Here is a 17,436-nt window from a genome sequence, read left to right on the forward strand (position 1 = left end):
CCATCTTAATTCCAGTGAATTTTGCATTGAAAAGTCAAACGGCGCTCCTTCCCTTCCAAGCTCTGTCATGCGCCCAAACAGTGGTTTACCCCCACATATCGGGTATCGGCGTAGTCAGGACAAATTGCACAACTACTTTTGGGGTCCACTTTCTCCTGTTACCCTTGGTAAAATAAAACAAATTGGAGCTGAAATAAATTTTGTGTGAAATAAAGTTAAATGTTCATTTTTATTTAAACATTCCAAAAATTCCTGTGAAACACCCGAAAGGTTAATAAACTTCTTGAATGTGGTTTTGAGCACCTTTAGGGGTGCAGTTTTTAGAATGGTGTCACACTTGGTTATTTTCTATCATATGGACCCCTCAAAATGACTTCAAATGAGATGAGTGGTCACTAAAAAAATGGTGTTGTAAAAATGAGAAATTGTTGGTCAAATTTTAACCCTTATAACTCCCTAACAAAAAAAATTTTGGTTCCAAAATTGTGCTGATGTAAAGTAGACATGTGGGAAATGTTACTTATTAAGTATTTTGTGTGACATATCTGTTATTTAAGGGCATAAAAATTCAAAGTTGGAAAATTGCAAAATTTTCAACATTTTCGCCAAATTTCCGTTTTTTTCACATATAAATGCATGTTATATCAACTAAATTTTACCACTATCATGAAGTACAATATGTAACGAGAAAACAGTGTCAGAATAATCGGGATCCGTTGAAGCGTTCCAGAGTTATAACCTCATAAAGGGACAGTGGTCAGAATTGTAAAAATTGGGCCGGTCATTAACGTGCAAACCACCGTTGGGGGTAAAGGGGTTAAAGAAGCACGACCGGCAATATTCACGTTATTCTATGCTTGTTTCCTGGAATAAATCAGCAATCATGTGCCAGAAAAGATGCTGGCTCAGCGTGCAAGACCGCATCTAAGGCAGGGAGTTTGACTTACAGCGTAATTGTACATCAAATGTCGTGAAGGGGTTAAGTTTATTAATTGAAGAACTTCCATCCACAGGTATCCATCATCTCTATTTAATACCAAAGAAGGGGTATATAATTCTGAGAATGCAGTAATCAGTAAAAGTGGCATTTTTGCAGATATCACTGGTTAATGTTGTGTCCTATGTTATTATTCATGTTTCGTTGGTTTACTGAAAACTTTGCTAATAAACTGAATTTGTCATGATGGAAGATGAGTGAGGAGGGAGGTATAGTTATGATCAAAGCTGTATATAATTATTAACTTTATAATATACAGTATGTACCAGTCAATAACAACATAAAAAATAAAGCAGTCTCTTAAAAGTAGAAGATAAGTTTTTCTCCCACCGCTCAGAAGCTTGAGCTAGAGCATGATCTATGCTCATTGATCGCCCTGGGCTATAATGGAGCCAAGAGGTGGAGCGTCGTCCTGGGACTCAGCCAAGCAAGTCTATATTCACAGAAGAAACTTCAGGACGGATCTGAGCCACAAGCAGGATTATGGCGCTGACAAAACAGTCACGATTTACACTGAACGATGGGAACAAAATTCCGGTGGTCGGACTGGGCACCTATGCTCCTCAGGAGGTAGGTTGTGACAGCTCTTAGCTACAAATTTAGGATGGCTTCTTAACACTTGAAATCTTTTGTGATATGATCCTACAAGTTCATGAGGGTGGAATAATTTACTGTCGACATCATAGCAGTGCTTATAACAGTATGGGTATGTTATAAGAGGTTTGGTGGACTTACATAACTGTCTGTAACGTAATCATGGAGGGCAGGGAAATTTCTGTGCTTGATATCAATCATTGCATCATAGAAGACCATGAGAACAGTGGTTCTTCCCCTTAGAATTGTCCAGGAGACATTCCCTCCTTCTTCTCTTACAGCATGCACATTCAGTAGAGCAGATAGTGCATGGCAATGCGGAGATAACGAGAGGAGCTAACGTTGGCATATTGCTTGGAGAAAGGTACGGACTGGGGCTGAAATTCAGCCCTGGCATTTGAAATCACACAGGCCCATGTTGTCCCCGTCCCCAAGAACCAGATGCTGGGGTAAGTGACGGAGTGAGTGACTTTGTGCTCCATCACAACTCTTAACAGTATTGGTGTCTTGAGAACACCGATTCTGTTATCAACGTAGCAGACAAGGCAGCCCATGACCAGACAGGCCCTTCTGGCATTTGCTAGAATTTCCAGATGGCCAGTCCGGCCCTGCTTGGAGACACAGTAGACATAGGACGTGTCATACAAGAAGAAGTGCAGGCAGAGAATTGGAGGCACCTGGAGTGGCATAAGTGTAAGCAAGTTGCGGGATGCAGTGATGGACAGGAGGCAGAGCAAGGGTTAACAAGTTTTATAACAGGGGAGTACTCCACGCAGGGAGGTAAAAGGTTAAACAGTATAAATGGAAAAGGAGTTTGGAAAGTAAAGTGGTAAACAGGGGATTAAACAGTTTAAATGGCAAAGGATGTTGTGAGTAGATGAATGACGGTTCAGATAATGGCAGTTCATGTGAAAGCACTTGTGTCAGGAGTTCCGCAAACTGTAACTCCTGCTGGGAACTCAATAGCGCCGGCAATGGCTGAAGTCTTTTCCAAAAAGGTACTGCGTGCATCAATGCCCCATCTTCTGGCGGCAGTGGTCGGTCTCCGGTATCTTCCACTGGGCCCGTAGACCATAAACTGATGTGGCAAGAGGAGCCTGGAGCCTGACGTGGCTCCTGCACGACTCTCCTCACAGTCTCTGTCAAGAGTGGCGGTGGCGTTGTTTGAGCGCAGGCCTACTCTGTACGGATGCTCTGGGACCAGGGCACTCACTGGTCCCTGCTGCAATGACTGACAAGCATACGGGCCAGAGCTCTGTACAAGCCCAACGTATAGGGTGCAGGTGACTGGGCAGATCATCACTAGCAAAGTCAGGGTTTAGATAACGGTCACGCTCCCGGTCTCTTTCTGGCAGCACACGTGTGCTACTCACGGACCCGAAGTGTCTGGCACCTTGCTTTATGGTAGTCACCGGGCTCACACTGCACGTCTCTTCCTCTCAGATCCCTGCTGCTGGCGACAGGGCTGCTGCTGCACGGATGCTGGCCTGTGTAATGCTGGTGCTCTCAGGACGGAGCACTTCTCTATCTGGCTGCTGCAGCACGCCTGACCCTTCGCCCTGCTTCGGCAATGTCAGCTCTGCTCTGCTCTGTGTGCATGGCTCTGCTTTGTGTGCATGGCTCTGCTCTGTAGGCGACAGGGGTTCTCTCTATGCGACCTGTGACAGCGCCAGAACTCTGTTGTAGGAGAAGGGGCAGCAGAGCATGCCACTCGCCGCTCTGTGCGCTACTCTGTGTTCATGCCAAACTGACCTGCTGAGCGTGGTTTTCTCTTCTATCCCCCCACTGCTGCGCATGCTTTCCTCCTGTCTCTCCCCACCCTCCTGGGTCTGCAGAAAGGTCCCACTGGCTCCAGCTTCCCTCAGGCAAAAGGGGAAGATCTGCTTCACTCAAGCTTCCCCCTGGGAACAGGGGATGCAGCCTCTTCAGTTCCGGACCCTGCATGCAGTTACCCGCGGTCCGGTCATCCCCTACATAACAAGCACAATGTTAAAGATAATCAGTCAAGTTGTAGCCTGAAAAAACCTTGGTGAAGGTACAATAAAGAGGTAGGATAAGGGGAAGGACACAGTCGGAGAAGATGTCAACTATGATGTAGACTTCGACCTGGATGTCGTTTTGCTAAACAAAAAATGTTCACGTAACCCTATGTTCCTGTCTACCCTTGTCTCCTGTCATTATTTTAGTTTCCTAAGTCTATGGCGGAGGAGGCTGTGAAAGTCGCTCTTGATGTTGGATATCATCACATTGATTCCGCATTAATATATGGGAATGAGGTTGAGGTCGGACGAGGTATCAACACGAAGATCACGGATGGGACGGTCAAGAGAGAAGACGTGTTCTACACCAGCAAGGTGATGACAATGAGATGCTTCCATGGGCAGCCATCAGTTGTCCTCTTTAGCCGCTATCTTGGTCATTGTCAAAAGTGACAAATGCGGGGTGGTAGCTCTTTTCTACAGCATTTCTTAGCCATCATCCACTCTTCAATTGATCCTTAACTTTTAAGTACATTTTTAAGCATATTTTACTTTTTCCCCTTTTAGCTGTGGAGCACCTATCAGTCCCCCGAGTTGGTCCGTCACGCTCTTGAGAAGTCTTTGAAGGATCTACATCTGGATTACTTAGATCTTTATCTTATTGATAACCCCTTTGAATTCAAGGTCTGTCCATGACTCACAACATTTTCTAAACTGTTCATAGCTTGAACTTATGGTGGCTAAAGAACAGATCCAACTTATCTCATGGTCTTCCTTCTTTTAGACTTTGAATTTCATAGGTTGTGTTTTTCATATTTTTGTTTTATTCTTACTTTTAAGCCTGGTGATGATCTATGGCCAACAGATGAAAATGGCAAATTAATTTATCACAATACTGATATTCGAGACACTTGGAAGGTATGTAGACAAACCTTAGACTTTTCAGAGGTTTCAGTCTGTTATTGGAGTCATATGGTCCTTACACATGCACCAGTGACATCTCAATTTACGAGTGACTCTAATGGCTCGTTTCTTCTTCAATGATGATGAATTCAACACTTCTGTAACAGCAACTCTCTAGAAAGACCTAAAGAGAAGTTATCATCAGAAAATGACTGATTGCTTAAATCAGATTTTTCTGCTACATATATTTTTTCGGCGTAACGCGTAATAGTACAGCGATTTCGGACTTTCCTTGCTTGGTGCAGGCTTCGGCATTGAGCTTTCACCTTTCTGAGCACATGTCAACTGATATATATACAGATGACATGTGCCCGCAACAGCCGCGGGTGGAATCGCGATCCACCCGTGGCTGTTAACTAGTTAAATACCACTGTCAATTTCTGACAGCGGCATTTAACTCGCGCTTCTGGCAAGCACGACAGAAATCCCGCCCATCAGTGAACCCGTCACGTTATCGCGGGTCACCGATGGGTTGGCATGACAACTAGAGGTCTCCGGCAAACCTCTATGGCTATAATAGCCAGATTGCTATGAGCACCGCCCAGTGGTCAGCGCTCTTAGCAAGTGAGCATTTCTGCTACACACTGATCATCGCCTGTATGTGGCAGTGCCAATCAGATTATGGCAGCTTCTAATCTTCCATGGAGATTATTGAAGCATGCAAAAAAAAATGTTTTTAAAAATATTAAAAAAATAAAAAAAATTATTAAATATTCAAATCACCCCCATTTCGCAAAATTCAAAATAAAACAATAATAAAAATTTAAAACATACAAATATTTGGTATCGCCGGGTTCAGAATCGCCCGATCTAGCAATAAAAAAAGAATTAAGCCTGCCTAACAAGAAAAAAAGTCAAAACACCAGTATTACTTTTGTTTTTTAAATGCAGTAATGGGCGATCAAAAGATCATAGCTGCACAAACATGGCATCATTAAAAAGGTCAGCTTAGCACGCAAAAAATAAGCCCTTAACCAACACAAGATCACAAAAAATGGAGACTCCATGGGCATCAGAAAATTGCACAATTTATTATTACCGGTATTAATTTTTTTTTAACAACTTTGGATTTTTTTGTCACCTGGAAAATCATAATGCCAGGTCAGTTTTAGCATTTTGTGAACAACAAGCCCTCACACGGCCATTTTGACCAAAAAGTAAAAAAGTTATGGCTCTGGGAAGAAAGGGAGCAAAAATTGAAAATGCAAAAATTGAAAATGGCCCGGGATATAAGGGGTTAACATATCACAATCTGTATTTATAATGAAAAATAGATATATTTCAGTTTTCAAACCAGCCACTGAGGCTTTTATTTTAAATTTTAACCTCCTGCTGTTTCAGGAAACAACACATGTACATAGCCACAATGTTCAGACCCAGAATGTATCTTTTGCATTGAAGCATCTAACAAAGGTCCTCGTGAAGGGACAGGAAGCAGGGTCAGCTGTGATGTACTCTATTGGTAATGGTGGATCCTGTGTTATCTACTGTAAATACAGGTGTTATCAGTCATTGTACAGGAGGAGGAGGTGAGCTGTGATATCACCTATTGTGAATGGTGGATCCTGTGTATCTACTGTATATAGAGGTGCTATCAGTCATTGTACAGGAGGAGGTGAGCTGTGATATACTCTATTGTTAATGGTGGATCCGGTGTTATCTACTGTATATAGAGGTGTTATCAGTCATTGTACAGGAGGAGGAGGTGAGCTGTGACATCACCTATTGTGTATGGTGGATCCTGTGTTATCTACTGTATATAGAGGTGTTATCAGTCATTGTACAGGAGGAGGTGAGCTGTGACATCACCTATTGTGAATGGTGGATCCTGTGTTATCTACTGTATATAGAGGTGTTATCAGTCATTGTACAGGAGGAGGTGAGCTGTGACATCACCAATTGTGACTGGAGGATCCTGTGTTATCTACTGTATATAGAGGTGTTATCGGTCATTGTACAGGAGGAGGAGGTGAGCTGTGACATCACCTATTGTGAATGGTGGATCCTGTGTATCTAGTGTATATAGAGGTGTTATCAGTCATTGTACAGGAGGAGGAGGTGAGCTGTGACATCACCTATTGTAAATAGTGGATCCTGTGTTATCTACTGTATATAGAGGTGTTATCAGTCATTGTACAGGAGGAGGAGGTGAGCTGTGATATCACCTATTGTGTATGGTGGATCCTGTGTTATCTACTGTATATAGAGGTGTTATCAGTCATTGTACAGGAGGAGGAGGTGAGCTGTGATATCACCTATTGTGTATGGTGGATCCTGTGTTATCTACTGTATATAGAGGTGTTATCAGTCATTGTACAGGAGGAGGAGGTGAGCTGTGACATCAGCTATTGTGAATGGTGGATCATGTGCTATCTACTGTATATAAAGGTGTTATCAGTCATTGTACAGGAGGAGGAGGTGAGCTGTGATATCACCTATTGTGAATGGTGGATCCTGTATTACCTACTGTATATAGAGGTGTTATCAGTCATTGTACAGGAGGAGGAGGTGAGCTGTGGCATTACATTTTGTGAAAGTTTGGTCATGTGTTATCAACTGTGTTTAGGGGTGTTATCAGTCATTGTACAGGAGGGGAAGGAGGTGAGCTGTGGCATCACCTATTGTGAATGCTGGGTCCTGTGTTATTTAGTGTGTATAGTGGTGTTATCAGTCATTGTACAGGAGGAGGTAGTGAACTCTGACATCAGCTATGTTTCCATGGTAACAGACTACAAATGATTCCAGTGTAGTCTGATCCTTTAGGCACGTTGCTATCTATATGACTAAAACATTATAAATATCTGAATGTATATTTGCAATTTGTAGGGGGAGAAGTAGAAAGTTTGTATAACTACACAGGGTTTATTTCATGTTTGTGATCTTTGGAAACACATAGGCTTGCATAGGAGCTGTATACACAATCCATGTTGTTATACTTCCAGCAAAAAGTTCAATCCCATGTACCGATATATGAGATGTTATTTTAGAGTGTTCATTGGGATGTCACTTTTATAAGCTGTGCCTCCTTAATATAAGGGGTAAGGAAATAAGTCCTTACCAATGATTGGACGGGGAACATTTTTGCCTATCTCGTGAATAGGTTGTGTCCGGAATACTCCAGTAAACAGATCTACGAGGCAGAAATATGTTCAATATAGTTATCACTTCTCATCTCCCACTCTTCTTAGCAAGTTTTTAGCATTTTGTGATTTTTTTTTCTTTTAGGCTATGGAAGATTGTAAAGAAGCCGGACTGGTCAGATCTATAGGAGTCTCCAACTTCAACCATAAGCAACTGGAGCTCATCCTCAACATGCCGGGACTGAGATACAAACCTGTGTGCAACCAGGTAGAGTAGAACTATCCCGTCTCCAAGATTATTGAACATGGGTGGCACAGTGGCTCAGTGGTTAGCTGTGAAGCCTTGCAGCGCTGGGGTCCAGGGTTTAAATCCCACCAAGGACAACATCTGCAAGGAGTTTGTATGTTCTCATAGGAGTGGCCTCAATACCAAGTCATAATTTTGGGTTCAAGCATAACAAACAGAGTAAAAAAAAGTTGTGTTGGCTCCAACCAAACCAGACGACACTTCTCGTTTCATTTCCTTACAAAATTACCATTGGAATCAGCCTTTGGTTCTTACATTTGACATGATGTACATCTCCAGGTGGAATGTCATATCTACAACGATCAGGCCAAGCTGCTGGAGTTCTGCAAATCCCACAACATAGTCCTGGTGGCATACGGGGTGCTGGGCTCTACTCGGGAAGCAAATTGGTAAGAACTCTCTTGGAATTGGACAAACCGTACTTGCTACTGCAACTACTCCGAATCCTTCTTCTCCATACAAAGGGAGGATCGGTGGGTGCCATGTTCCATGTTTAATAAGCAAATCTTACCGCACTCAACTGTAAAGGGTTATCTGGGACCTTTGTTTCCCTATCGGTATGAGCACTTATTGTCGGATTGTTCCTGACTACCCGCCTGTCCTGTGACAAACTCTACCAGCTCAGAGTGGTCATGGATCTCTCCTGCCATTGATTTTCCGTTCCTGTGATGTCATTTCGCCAGAGTAATGCATTTTCTTCCTCTCTGCTCTGTTGACAGGGTCATCACTCCTGATGTCATGCTGATTGACAGCTAACACCATGCTGGGTTAGGCTGAGCTGGCTGCCAGTTGACATGATGTTGATTGTATGCTGCATTGATCATTGTGGAAGAGAAGGAACTGTGACATCACAGGAACCAAGAGAGTCACCGGTAAGCGTGGTCCATGACTGTTCTGAGCCGGGAGAGATTGACGCATGGCCGCACAGGAAGATAATCTGTGTCAGGCTTATGCGGCACTCTTATAGGGTGCTCAAATTGGGTTCCACCCCATACAAGAAGAAAATAGAACTTGGCACTCCTTCAATGCTGAAATAATATATTTATTGCACGAAAAGAAAAAATCTGAAGGATCCACATAAAAAAGTTGACGTTTTGGCCTAAATGGTCTTCTTCACAGAGCTAATATGCAACAGATAAACAAACAAAATTACCAGAAATGTATAAATCATTATACATCAGTCCATAATAAACAAAAACAAAAAAAGAAAAAGGGATCTTATAAGAAATATGGAAACTGAAAATTAGAGATTATACACGACAAACCTAAGAAATAAGTACTCAAGGTATCTGGTCTCTCTATAATTAATTCAATAGAGAAATGGCACAGGGTCAATAAACTGAAAGATAATTGAAATCTAATAATAAATCAGTAACAGGAGTCATCAGCACAGAGAACACTCACCGGTGAGGCCTACAGCGGAAATGAGACAGACCACTGATGTATAATGATTTATATGTGTGTGGTAATTATGTTTGTTTATCTGTTGTATTCTAGTTCTGAGGAAGGCCATTTAGGCCGAAACATCAACTTTTTTATGTGGATCTGTCACGTTCTCCACTCTGTTCCTGTCTGATATGTTTCTTTGTGTATTGGTTGTGCTGGGTCTGTACTGCAATCATATGTGTTCACTTTCCTTGATTAGTCTTCTACTTAAAGCAGGCTAGCTTCTCCACCCAGTGTCAGTCGTACACTTGCTGCTGCCTGTGTAATATTGATCCCTCTGTGCTCTGTGCCTGACCCAGCTTGACTTGATTCTTTTCCCGGACTCTGACCCTTGGCTTGTGATCTGACTTCTCATGTGCCTGCTCCCTGTAAACTGTTTTGTCTCTCTGGCTTTACTGACCTCGGCTCGTGAATTGGATTTCTTCTCTGACTTCCCCTATTGTACTGCGCCATTTCCTGAACCTGACCTTGGCTTGTTTGACCTCCCGTTACTTATTCAGTAAGTAGTATACATTTTTATTACCTGTCATTGTAGTCTTTTGCTCCACTTCTTGGACTAACATTTACTATACTGACTCGCGTCACAGGATCCTTCTGTGTCTTCTTTTCATGCAATAAATATATTGTTTCAGCATGGAATGAGTGCCAAGTTCTATCTTCCTCTAGCACAGGAAGATAGTTAGCAACTACCTGCCAATAAGTGCGTAGCCCCATAGAAAAAAAAAGTCAGAATAACCCCTTTAAGTTTGTCTACCTTGCATCTTTACTCTTCCAGGATTGAAGAGACTGCTCCAATGCTGCTGGAGGACCCTGTGCTCAATGCAATTGCGAAAAAACATGGCCGAACTCCTGCCCAAGTCGCAATGAGACATATGTTACAGAGGGGGATAGTGGTTCTTGCAAAGAGTTTTAAGCCAGAGAGGATCAAGCAGAATCTTGAGGTATATGATGCGGTATTTAGAAGTTCACACTTTAGCTAAGAAGTGGTCCAGTAAAGAATTACTCAACTTCTTATGGCCAAAACACATCCATCATGTGACATACTATGCATTCGATCTCCTTCCTTGTACCATGGTGATAATACCTCTGTTCTACAATGGGATCTCCAGACCAAAAAACAACCTTTTCAAACAACCAAAATTGCACCCAATTGAATTAAATTGAGTGCGAACATGAGAATGAGTAGTCTAGAATGTCAAGAGTTGACTCAAGAGAATGCATGCAAGCGTGACATGACCCTCTTGCTTAAGAGAGTGTCACGATCCATTTTGGATTTGTGGCAGCTCTGGTTTCACTCAGTTACATTTTTTTTCCTTTCAGGCCATAGGAGGTTAATGTCAGTTTTTCCCTGCTGACAATTTGGTGTTACTGCAGCGCTGCTGGGTCAGCTGATGTGGGTGTTGACCACTCCCGCCATCCTTTAAATGGTCACCTGATGCATCAGCTGACTGATAGTGATACAGTTTCTTTCTGGAGACCAGACTAACAGGAGCAGCTCTCTGGTGTCAACCATGTCTGGTTCTTGGAGTCCAGTTGCTTTTGTTATGTGCGGTGTGGAGCTTAGCAGCAGTGCAGCAGTGTCCATAAGCTAAGTTGAAATTTCCCTATCACTTACGTGTTTGTCACTATCTCCTATGTGATATTATCTGTAGTGGGTAGGCTAGCGCCCTACGCCGGTCAGTGTACTAGCCAGGGCAGTTTAGGTGACAGAGAGGGACGAGGTATCCTGATGGCGGTGGGGAAAAGGACCAGCATAGGGCGTTAGGGGAGTGCAGGGACAGGCTCAGGTTTGAGCTCTGGTGGTGACCATCCCTCATTCCCTATTGGTAGGGCCTTCCTCTCGCCTTTCCCGTCTTGTTGTGAGTGTCTTGTGCTGTCTGCTGACCGACCACATGTTGGGTCGTGTCACACTTTATGACATTATCACCAACTGTCGCATTTTTTCCAGTGAGCAATGGCTCAAATGCAGGCTTTGCCCAACTGATACAGACCCTCACTGATGAGCTTAAAAAACTGTGGTGTCAGGGTACACAGCAGCTGCAGCAGTTGTCGGGGCTCTGGGTCTCGGCTCAGGTGTAGGCTCAACCGGAACCCAAAATATCTCTCCCTGACCTTTTCTCTGGTGGGAGAGATAAGTTTGTGGTATTTAAAGAAGCCTGTAAACTATATTTCAGGCTTTGCCTTCGTTCTTCAGGGAGTGGGGAACAGCATGTGGTGATGATAGTCTCCCTTCTCAAGAGTGATCCCCAATCCTGGGCCTTCTCCCTGCGACCGGTTCAACATCTTTATGGTCGGTGGACGAGTTTTTTGCAGCATTGACGCTGGTGTATGGGGATCCTGATGGCGTCTCACTGACTGACTGAGTCTCGTCTCCGTAAAATCAAGCAGGGGGCCGGCCGGCTGAGGAGCACTGCTCAGAGTTTAGGAGGTGGGCCACTGACATGCAGTGGAATGACCCAGCCCTTAGGAGCCATTTTTGTCAGAGTCTGTCACCTAGGCTGCAGGATACTCTGGTGCAGTACGCAACACCCAGGTCATTGGATGCTGCCATGTCCCTTGCTATCCGAAAGAATGGACGCCTCAGGGAGAGGCGTACACCAAATCTGCCCCTGTTGTCCTTTCTAGGGAGGAGGACACACTGGTGCTGAACCCATGCAAGTGGGAGGAGTGTCATCTCAAACAGGGTTGCCTGTGGTTCCTTGGTGTTGTGGGGGCATGGTTCCATTGTGGGCAGACTGGTCATTTCATCAGAGCCTGCCCAGGTCGTGTGGAGGGAGACGGCCAGGATGTGTATATTTCCTCCATTTTTTCATCTCAGTGCACCATCCCTGCTGAAGCGGTGGTTGGCGGGGTAACAGACTATACCAGTGCTGGTGGACAGTGGAGCCGGAGTCAATTTGGTGGATTCTCCTTTTGTCCAGACCTATGGTCTGAGGGGTAGGATGCTAGCGAGACCCCTAAGCATTCAGGCCAATGACTCAGTCCCACTTAGCCAGGGGAGGGTGACCCAAGTCGTAGAGAATATACACCTGCGTATAGGGACTTGTCATGAAGAGTCCCTGTAGTGTTACGTCTTGGAGGGTATGCCAACTCCTATTGTCTTAGGCCTCCCTTGGTTGAAAAACACAACTCGGTCATAGATTGTTGGTCCAGGGAAGTAGTCAGCTGGGACCAGTCGTGTAAGGACTGCTGCCCGAGAACTACGATCTCTGCCGTCCTTCTGCAACCTACCTCTTCTTCTCCAGTGGGGGCAGCAGAAGTGTTGCCAGGGAGTAGGGGCAAAACCCAACCCTCACAAGTAAACCCTGAGTCTTGGAGTCCTCTTAGGAGGAGGTTTCAGGGAGGGGGGTGGTTCCCTCTGTGCATAGTAAGGGTATGAGTGTGCTGACACAGGGGGACGCCTCTATTGTCGGTTCCTTAAAGGGTTCTCCATCTGGTGGCAAACGCATGCGTGGAAATAAACGTTCACGTCCGGACCTGTGTGTGAATGAATATGGGTGAGTGTCCACCAAAAACATCAGGTGGAAGTGTGCTACTGGGACCTGGAGTTCTAGGGTGATCGTGCTGTATCGGGTTTCAGCCATTCTCAGCCCGGGTACTTTCCAGCTGGAGTTACCCCCAGTAATGCACATACACAACTCATTCCACAGGTCGGCGTTCTGGAGATTTGTGGCACCTCCAGAGCCTACGTTATTGTCATCTCCATCGGGCTGCATTTGCCTTAACCTGAGGAATAGGTGACTGCAGAAGTGAGCTCTGGTGGTTCGAGGCATCCTCACCGTACATTGCTTTCTAGTGAGGTCCGGTGTTGAGGGTTCAGAGGCCCATCATTGAAAGGGGTGTGCTGTTACGATCCATTTTTGGATTTGTGGCAGCTCTGGTTTCACTCAGTTAAAACTTTTTTCCTTTGAGGCCATTGGGGGTTAATGTGAGTTTTTCCCTGCTGATGTTACTGCAGTGCTGCTGGGTCAGCTGATGTGGGTGGTGACCACTCCCACCATCGTTTAAATGGTCACCTGATGCATCAGCTGACTATTGGTGATATAGTTTCTTTCTGGATTCCAGCCTAGCAGGAGCAGCTCTCTGGTGTCAGCCATGTCTGGTGTTTGGAGTCCAGTTGCTGTTGTTATCTGCAGTGTGGAGCTTAGCAGTGGTGTCCATAAGCTAAGTTATTATTTTCCCATCCCTTACATGCTTGTCACTATCCCCTGTGTGATATTATCTGTAGTGGGTAGGCTAGCGCCCTACGCCGGCCAGTGCACTAGCCAGGGCAATTTAGGTAACAGAGAGGGACGACGTATCCTGATGGCGGTGGGGGGAAGGATATGCATAAGGCATTAGGGGAGTGCAGGGACAGGCTCAGGTTTGAGCTCAGGTGGTGATGATCCCTCATTCCCTATGGGTAGGGCCTTCCTCTCACCTTTCCCATCCCGTTGTGAGTGTGTTGTGCCGTCCGCTAACTGACCACCCGTTGGGTCATGTCACACTTTGTCACATAGAATCATAGAATAATAGAGTTGGAAGGGACCTCCTGGGTCATCTGATCCAACCCCCTGCTCAAAGCAGGATTCACTAAATCATCCCAGACAGATGTTTGAAAACTTCCAAGGAAGGAGAACTCACCAACTCTCATGGCAGCCTGTTCCACTCATTGATCACCCTCACTGTCAAAAAGTTTTTTCTAATATCTAATCTGTGTCTCCTCCCATTCAGTTTCACCCCATTGCTTCTAACCTTTCCTTGTGCAAATAAGAATAATGATGATCCTTCTACAATGTGACAGCCCTTGAGATATTTGTAGACAGCTATTAAGTCTCCTCTCAGTCTTCTTTTTTGCAAGCTAAACATTCCCAAATCCTGTAACCGTTCCGTGACATTGAGCTTCCATCCAGGTTTAAAGTACTCTGTCAACATTTCCAGCAAGTCTCTGCCAATATGATTGCAAAACTGTATTTAGGCTTGGCTCGATCAGTTACAGAGCAAAGTCTCCCAGTATTAGGAGGTCATGGCAGGTGGAGATCCATGGATAATCGGCAGCAATATTCACAGCAATTGGGTTTTGTTGGAAACTGTGACCATAGTATTGAACACCGGGAAAAATCTACAAAAAATTTATGTATCAAGTTGCTGCAAATGCAATATGTAGTAAATTAAATATTAGAAGTGCCAATGTTCTTCTGTCTTCATAGACTGAGGACATTATAGCTACATTCTTTTGGGTTCCTCTGTTACAAATGCTAAGGTCCAGTATCCAAGAGATCGGTAATTGTTAATTAACGTGTAAATGGGTTTTAGAAATATACAGTAGAATAAGTCGATTTCTATCTAAGGTCATTTTTAATTTCAGGTTTTTAAATTTGAGTTGAGTGAGGAAGAAATAAAAAGCCTCAATGGACTGAATCGAAACCTACGCTACATAGATGCGACTAGGTAAGTAAAACATTTTGGAGAATATTTTCCAAAAATTCTGGACAAATTGCATTTAGGCTCCATATATAAGTAATACACATACACTATACATAAGAGACTTACCCCTACATCATACAGTACAAGTCAACTCTTTTTGATGGTCCAGAAAACCCTCAGAAAAAGGACAATCTTCCCAAAAGAGACTCCATATTCCTCAGGAGCTGCTGAACATTTCTTGAAGCAGGAATGTTTCTTGCATGTAATGCTGGTGTTAGAGTTCCACAATCTACTCCAGAAGATGTCACCTTCTCAGATTGTGTTCTGTAGGTACGGATGGAGAACACAGAGACAATATCCTTACAGGGATCCTGCCACTTGATTCATGCTAGCTACAGATCAGGCAAAATTCGAATTTAATGTCCCTTATGCTCACCTCTAAGCTCCCTCTGGTACTCACCACCAACCGTCCCATCCTTGATGCATCTTCTGATCAGTCTCCAATCATGTTGGAATCTTCAGGCCTCTTGCACTGTGCCAAATTTCCGGCTGTCATGACATCTGGCAGGGATCTCGGGAAGAGCATAGGAAGTCAACGGTGTCATGATGTCACGACATGTGATGTGACCTTCATGTTCTCATGCGCAAAACCCTCCCATGTGCCAGGAAAGTAGGAAGTCCTGTACATTGTGAGAGGCCTCAAGATTCCAACACGAGGGGTAGGGGATCAAAAGATGTGATGGGGACCGGATGGGTGGCGGTGAGTAGAAGAGGTGATTGGTACGGGAAGTTTAAGGATTTTATTTTTTAATCTGTCAATGGCCCATTATGGTTCTATTTGCTGAATCCACATGGAAGGAAATTAGAGAAAAATCTGCGTTTTGGCAAAAGCGGAATTTGTTTTTGTAAAATTCAATTCCATTTATTCCCTCATCTTTAATGCTGGCTTAACCATAGACAGCCGGAATCAGAGCCTGGTTGTGTAACTACAGCCAGTTATGTCCTTCTCTGAGACGCAGTTTGAAGAACTGGTTGGGAGAGACAAGATAAGTCTGAGAAGGCTTCTCCTCGCCTCACTCCCGGATTGACAAGTCTCTTCCTATGTACACACATTTTTTTCTCAGAAGCTCAAAACATCACGGTCTCTTGGAGTACTGTCACCACATCGGCCAACCCGTCTACGTCTGCGGTGTGAATCTATGCAAGACATATTTCATCAAGCATGACAGATTGGTAAATCTATTCAATCATTCTGACACCAGTATGTTCCTTCGTTAGGTGGAGCTTGGGACATCCTAGTGCACATTTGGATAGGTATCTCCAAAAGTAGGCAAGTAGGAAGGCGTCTTATCCATGAACCAGCAGGAAAAAAGCATTACATGGACACATGCTTGAGTTAAATGGGTTGTACAGGACCTTAACATTGATAGCCTATTTTTTATATCGGTCACCTACAGCATATCTTTGGGGGTACAGCATTACTACCCCTACTATCAGCTGTTATAAGGTCCCGTGGCAGTTGGAAGTAATAGAGTATGGAGCTGAAAAACCACAGCTATGTAGTGGTCGTTCCCAGGTACTGAAGCTCAGCACTTATTGAAGTGAATGTGATCTGAGCTGCAGTACCTGAGATTGACCACTACTCACTGTTTGGCGCTGTGGTGCTTCAGCTCATTAAATCGGGGAGTAAACAGTGTACTGAGCCAAAGCACCACAGCGCCATACAGTGAGTAGTGGTCAGTCTCAGGTACTGCAGCTCAGATCACATTCACTTCAATAAGAGCTGAGCTTCGGTATCTGGGAACGACCATTACATAGCTGTGGTTTGTGGTTTTTCAGCTCCATACATCGCAGATAAAATAGATCGTTGGATCAGAATATGTCTAGCAATTGGCTCTAATTATTCCAAGTGGATGAGAAGAATCAGCTGAATTCTCCCGCTGCTCCCATACTTCTAGAGATGTAACATCACCTTTTCTGATTTTGCAGGTGGAGAGATCACCCGAAGTATCCATTCCATGAAGAATATTAAATTCATCGGTTTTGTTGGTCTCCGACTTTTGTGAATTGATTATTGAGAATTTTTTAGATGTTCTAATTTTTTACTATCAATGAAGAAATCACTGAAGATCCAAAAGGGTCTGAGAATATATGACACCGGTCACCTGAAGGCTGCTATTTGACTGCATTTTAATGAAGCCAACCACAAAAAATTTAATATTCCGGAGTATCTGAATTTTTTCAAAAATTTGAGGCAAATTCAATTAATCTCGAACAGATTTTCTCATATCTAGTGACACTGAAATCGGCCATGTTCCTCATACTGTCCATAAACACTTGGGCCCCATTCATCATTTGTGTTTTTTTAAGTTACTTTTCTTATTTGTGCCGTTGCCTTCAATGAGGTTTTTTGTCCTTAATTTTTCCAAATTAAGTTAATAAAGTTTTCACCAAATCAAAAAAATGCTCTTTATGTTTGTTTTTTAGTCTTTTTGCCCTTTTTTAGGTAAAAAAAAATCACAAGTTCTGCTAAAATGTCATAAAAATTGCACCAAAAATTCAAGCATTGACAAAATCCCTCCATCGTGATACTGGCGTACAGTTGGACAAAAATTTAGCGACTTTTTAAAATGTAACAAGTAATGAATCGGTCAGAAAAATTTA

At 43.7% G+C, this 17,436-nt stretch overlaps 1 protein-coding gene across 1 annotated transcript; it reads left to right on the forward strand.

Moving 5' to 3' along the window:
* The first annotated feature begins 1,411 nt into the window (after positions 1–1,411).
* On the forward strand, positions 1,412–17,229 carry LOC143776966 (estradiol 17 beta-dehydrogenase 5-like). Its single transcript, XM_077266848.1, has 9 exons — positions 1,412–1,567; positions 3,778–3,945; positions 4,138–4,254; positions 4,411–4,488; positions 7,759–7,881; positions 8,200–8,309; positions 10,142–10,307; positions 14,714–14,796; positions 16,762–17,229. The coding sequence occupies exons 1-9, from the start codon at positions 1,481–1,483 to the stop codon at positions 16,802–16,804; spliced, it is 975 nt and encodes a 324-aa protein (XP_077122963.1). The 5' UTR covers positions 1,412–1,480; the 3' UTR covers positions 16,805–17,229.
* The last annotated feature ends 207 nt before the right edge of the window (positions 17,230–17,436 follow it).

This window comes from Ranitomeya variabilis, chromosome 5 (assembly GCF_051348905.1).
Source record: "Ranitomeya variabilis isolate aRanVar5 chromosome 5, aRanVar5.hap1, whole genome shotgun sequence".
In the NCBI taxonomy this organism is placed as follows: Eukaryota; Metazoa; Chordata; class Amphibia; order Anura; family Dendrobatidae; genus Ranitomeya; species Ranitomeya variabilis.